This window comes from Otolemur garnettii, unplaced genomic scaffold, assembly GCF_000181295.1.
Source record: "Otolemur garnettii isolate 467f Iridium unplaced genomic scaffold, OtoGar3 scaffold00091, whole genome shotgun sequence".
NCBI lineage: Eukaryota > Metazoa > Chordata > Mammalia > Primates > Galagidae > Otolemur > Otolemur garnettii.
The window spans coordinates 7,622,494-7,628,286 of record NW_003852486.1 but is presented as its reverse complement, the minus strand read 5'-3'; the positions used below and the strand labels follow the sequence as shown (position 1 = coordinate 7,628,286).

Here is a 5,793-nt window from a genome sequence, read left to right as displayed (position 1 = left end):
GGACCGAGGCACCTGCCCCTCCTCCTCCCAGCGTCCACTTTTTCCGGCTCTGCCGCATGCCGGGTCCAGCTGAGGCGCCTGCGCCCTATAAACCCGATTCCGATTCCGATTCCTGCAAGCCTTTGGAGCGAGGTTCTTCATCTCAGTGCGGCCTGGGTTTTAGACCAGGCTTAGCCTGGCGTTGACTACCACCAAAGGGGCCGGCCGCTGACCAGGAGGGACCAAGAACTACCGGTCCCGGCGCGGGAGCGGATGCGCGCCTCGCAGCTTGAGTTCCATGCTAGGGACTACGTTTCCCGGCGGGCGAAGCGCGGAAGACACGCCCACTGCCTGCGGCTCAGGCTGCGCTGGGGCGGGGCGGGGCGGGACTGTGAAACGGAGGCGGGGCGGTGCAGTAAACCAAGGGCGGGGCGGGACTATGAGCCAGGGGCGGGCAGTGTGTCTGCTAGCTGCCGGCCTTGGGGGGGAGCTGCGCGGCCCCTAGACGTGCATGCGCATTTTGGGTGACATGCGGGGGGCAGCGAGAGCGGGCGCCCGCGGGCCGGGGCCCTTCCTGGGTCGCGGCGTACCCTGCACAAAGCCCAGGGTGGGCGGAGGCCAAACCTCGGGGACTCCGGCCGCCCTCACTCGCGCTGCCCGGAGAAGGCCGCGCTCCAGGAGTGGCCTCCGTTCTAAAGGCCGGCGAGGAGTGATGACCACGGGGTCGGAGCGCAGAGGTGAGACAGGTGTACGCGCCCAGTCGACAGGCAATGACGAATTCATCTTCTCAGGATGGGAACGTGAAGGGCTTGGGCTCTCGGGGACCAGGTGCTGGAGCACGGTGTCTCAGGGCTCCGAGGCCAGCGGCCGCTGGCGGAACCCAGAGATGTGGCAGTTCGTCTGAGTCAGCACCAGACAGCAGTAGAAGGAGGAGCTTTGACTTGCCCAGGGTCACTATAACCAGGCCCTGTTTTGAGGCTCCCAAAGATAAGGACCCTTTCCCCAGGGTGTGACAGCCGCGAGGGAGGGTCATGACAGCTACTACCTGCCTTTACACATGGGCCCGCCCTGCTCCTGCAGGAAGGGGCGTTTCTGGACCCGGGACCTGCGAGCATGGTGGACACCTGGTCTGTAGCTTCTCTTTTCCTTCTCCAGTTCTGCCTTGCAGGGACACTGCCCTTCTCCAGGAGAGAAGCCACACGCAGGAAGCCGCAGGGACGGGAGCTGACCCGAAAGCCATGTCACAGGTGAGTTAGCGTGTCCTCTCGCCTCTCTGAAATGCAGCCTTGCTTTTCAGGGCTTCACAAGGTTTATTTTCTCTGAAAAGTTTTCCGTTTCAGAGACCCGTTTTGGTGACTGGGCGTGGTGGCTCACGCCTGTAATCCCAGCACTCTGGGAGGCCAAGGCCTGCGGATTGCCTGAGCTCACTGAGTTGGAGACCAGTCTGAGCCAGAGAGAGACCCCGCCTCTAAACATAGCTGAGCGTTGTGGCGGGCGCTTGTAATCCCAGCTACTCGGGAAACTGAAGCAAGAAAATCGCTTGAGCCCTGGAGTCTGAGGTTGCTGTGAGCTATGACGTCACCGCAGTCTACCGGAGGCAACAAAGTGAGATTGTGCCTCAAAAAAGAGAGAGAGAGAGAGAGAGAGAGAGAGAGCGAAACTCGTTTTGGATGCTGGTTCCATTTTCTCGCATTCCAGCGAGTGTTGAGTTCTAAGAAGAGATTTAAATGTCCAGGGTCTCCCTTCCTTTCTCTTCATTCCAACTCAGTGTCCATTCTTGGTGGATGAAATGATTAAGCTCCTCCGTCTTGCCGCTTTTCTCAGAGGGACTCTCATGGAGAGGAAATGTCCTCCTGGGGGGACGTGGTGGTTTCCCCAGTAACCTGGTTTGTTTGGGGCCCACTTTGTGCAGGTGGGGCGGTATGGCTGAGCCCTGTTCCCTGCTGTCAAGGAGCTCACTGCCTGTTGACTAGATGGAGGCCAAGGCTTTCTGAAGGCTTTTTCCCACTTCATTTTGGTGACTTCTTAAAATGCTAATAAATAGTTGTGTTTGTTTCTGCAGACCACATCTCATAAAGGATTGACAAATCATAAATCTATGAACCAGTTTCCAATCATCCTGCCCAAACTGCTCCTCATGTCTCCAAACCAGTGCTTGATTCTTAGGTGGTTTTTGACTTCCGCTGGTATTTGAAATAGCTGATGGGTTGACACTTTCACTGAAAGGTCCAACGTAGTGGGTGTGTTAGGGGTTGGAGGTCTCTGCTGTAGCCACCTCTCTTTGCCCTTGCCTTGCAGAAATAATGCAGCCAGACACCACATGTGAATGAATGATAGGGCTGTGTTCTAGTAAAACTTAACCAAAAGCAGGGGGCTGCCAGTCCCCAAAATAGCTCATCCATGCCCCTCAGTGGGCTACCTTTCCCCTTGGCTGCTAGGATGCTCTCACTGGTCTGACTTTGCTCCCACCTTCCTGACTTCTTGGTTTGTGTTGTGATTCCTCCCTGTCTGCCTGACCTTGAACTGCTGCTGTGCTCCATGCTTGGTTCTTGGCCCTTCCTTTTCTTTCTTTCTTTTTTTTTTTTTTTTTCCTTTTAGACAGTGTCATCACATTGCCCTCAGTAGAGTACGGTGGCGTCACAGCTCACAGCAACCTCCAACTCTTGTGCTAAAAGTATTCTCTTGCCTTAGCCTCCCAAGCAGCTTGGACTACTGGTGCTCACAACACCCAGCCATTTTCTCTATTGCAGTTGTCACTGTTGTTCAGCTGCCCTGGGCCGGGTTTGAACCCACCAGCCTAGGTGTATGTGGCCGGAGGTAAGAAGCTAGCCCTTTCTTTTCTATGTGACTTCCCCTGGGGAGATCAGATTGCTTCTTGTCCATGTGCCAGCTTCCCCCACCTTCACCTTGCCAGCCCAGACATCCTTTCTGAGCCCAGGCCTGTGCACCCTGCTCTGCTCCTCCATGTGGATATCTAGTAGGTGACCCAAACCCAACTTGTCCAGGCCTGAGGTCCTGGAATTTCCCCATCAACTGGCCCTTCCCATGCTGTCTCTATCTTAGTTTGTGGCAATTTCATGCTTTCATTGTTACTCGGTCCAACAGACTTTTCATTATTTTTTTGTTTCTTTCCTCCCTTATTTGGCCCAGCTGCTACACATCTTTTTAGTTCTATTATTATCAAATTGTGTCCAGAATCTGATGGTTTTCAGCATACCTCACTCCCTTTCCCTACCACCACTACCGCCTGGGTCCAAGCCCTCCTATCTCTTATTATTTGTCTGTTGACTCTGTGCCCCAGTGACCTCCTCCTGTTTCTGCTCATCTCCCCATGACCCTTCTCAACACAGCAGCCAGAGGGGTCTGCTCAAACATGGCAGCTCTTGTCAGGCTCTGCTCAAAACCCTCCAATGGCTTCCCTGGATAAAAGCCAAAATTCTTACCATAACTGAAAAGGCCCTATGTGAACTGGCTCCTTGTTACCTGTGATGTCTGTGACTACACTCCGCCATGGCTCTCTTTTCTTTCTCAAAAATTGCAGTCTTATTTTCCTTATCACCCCATCTAAAATTCAAAACCTCTTACCCTCAGTTCTTCACATCCCTCTTCCCTGCTTTACTTTTTTCTTTCAGCACGTTTCAACATGCTACATAGAGTCATCATCCCCTCAGTATGAATGGGGAATCTTTCCAGGCCCCTATGTGTACCAAAATCTGTTCCCATTCAAGTCCTGCAGTCTGCCCAAAAGTCAGCCCTCTGCATCCTGAGACTACTGTATGTTTTATCCATGTTTGTTTGTAAAAAATCCACATGTAAGTGGACTCATACAGTTCAAATCCCAAGTTGTTCAATATATCAACTGCATATTACTTAATTTATCTTGTTTTCTCTTGTCTCATCCCCTTACTTCATAGGCGGGGATTTCAGGCAGTTTTGTACCAATACTTTATACTGAAAATATTTGTTGGGTGAATGTTTGAATATAGTCTTAAACTTCTCTTGTGGCCAATGTTTTGCCATTTAGTATAGTGTTAGGATAATCATTTTTATTCCTAAAAATATACTTATTCCCTGATTATTTGCTATAAATTCATTCCCATAAGTTTTTCTTTCCTTGTGCTGGATTAGGGTTTCCCCAACAGAGTACTTATAAAATTACTCTTGGATGTAACAGCAATCATACCTCAAAAATTAATGCTTTGATGAAAAGTAAACTTCATTAAGAAAAATAGTGATTACAAATGATTTTTATTCATATGTTTTAAACATTAACTAACTGAATTGGATTGAACCAAAAACTTTTTAATACATTTTCCCTATAAAGTATTTTTTATTACTTTTTTCCTATAAAATTTTAACAAGGCTCGGCACCTGTGGCTCAAGCGGCTAAGGTGCCAGCCACATACACCTAAGGTGGCGGGTTCGAATCCAGCCCTGGCCTGCCAAACAACAATGATGGCTGCAACCAAAAAATGGCCAGGCATTGTGGCGGGCACCTGTAGTCCCAGCTACTTGGGAGGCTGAGGCAGGAGACTCTCTTGAGCCCAGGAGTTGGAGGTTGCTGTGAGCTGTGATGCCATGGCACTCTACCCAGGGGGATAGCTTGAGGTTCCGTCTCAAAATATATATATATTTTAACAAAAAGCATTATTTTCTGTAAGGATACAGTTGCTTTTGGTTTTTGTTAGCTTGCATGCTTTTACTATCTCTATCTCACATATTTTATTTTATTTTTTTAAGAGACAGGGTTTTGAGCGGTGCCTGTCATTCAGTGAGTAGGGCACTGGCCCCATATATCAAAGATGGCAGCTTTGAACCTGGCCGCAGCCAAACTGCAACAAAAAAATAGTCCCACCTACTTGGGAGGCTGAGGCAGGAGAATCGCCTAGCCCAAGAGCTAGAGGTTGCTGTGAGCTGTGACACCATGGCACTCTACCAAGGGCAACGAAGCGAGACTCTGTCTCTCTGTCATTCATTCTGTAGTGCAGTGGTGTGATCATAGCTCACTGCAATTTCTGACTCCTGGGCTCAAGTGATCTCTTGCCTCAGCCTATTGAGTAGCTGGGATTATGAACATGCCACACGCAGCAGATATACATAGTAAGATTTAAATCTCTGAATCAAACGCTTTCATATGGTGCAGATTCTATGCCTGTATGAATATGAGTATACCTCTGTGGTACAGTGTGAAAATATGAAACCCATTTGGAATCTACATATTTATCTTGAAAGAACGGACCTAAACATTTGAGAATGTTCTGTGTCTTCCAGAAGTAAGCAGGTTGACCCAGAAATCAGTTAGAGGAAGTTTGTTTTTATTTGATCAGAAAACCATGTTATTTATTTATTTATTTTGAGACAGAGCCTCAAGCTATTGCCCTGGCTAGAGTGCCATGGTATCACAGCTCACAGCAACCTCCAACTCATGGGCTTAAGTGATTCTCTTGTCTCAGCCTCCTGAGTAGCTGGGACTACTGGCACCCGTGACAACGCCTGGCTATTTTTTGGTTGTAGTTGTTATTGTTGTTTGGCAGGTCTGGGTTGGATTTGAACCCACCAGCTCTGGTGTATGGCTGGTACCTTAGCCACCTGAGCTACAGGCGCCAAGTTAAACCATCTTATTTTCTAATGGATCTTGTTCTACTATCTGGGTAAAGGAATATTAAACATTACCGCTGTTGTCAGGGTGAACTATTTTAATAGAAGCAGAGTGGCAAATATAGTTATGAACATGGACTACAGAGCCAGACTTTCTGGGTTCAAGTACTAGCTCAAGCATTTAATCATTGTGTAATCTTTTTTTTTTTTTTTTTT

At 49.0% G+C, this 5,793-nt stretch overlaps 1 protein-coding gene across 2 annotated transcripts in view; it reads left to right on the top strand.

Annotated features, from left to right (window-relative positions):
* The first annotated feature begins 490 nt into the window (after positions 1-490).
* ZFP28 (ZFP28 zinc finger protein) overlaps positions 491-5,793 on the top strand; it is an 18,001-nt gene continuing 12,698 nt past the window's right edge. Inside the window, exons 1-2 of one of the 2 annotated variants that reach the window (XM_023516505.1) lie at positions 491-716; positions 1,135-1,226. In XM_023516505.1, coding sequence (XP_023372273.1) covers positions 491-716; positions 1,135-1,226 — 318 coding nt within the window. The remainder of the gene's footprint in view (positions 717-1,134; positions 1,227-5,793) is intronic. The other variant, XM_012808566.1, reaches the window with a different exon arrangement.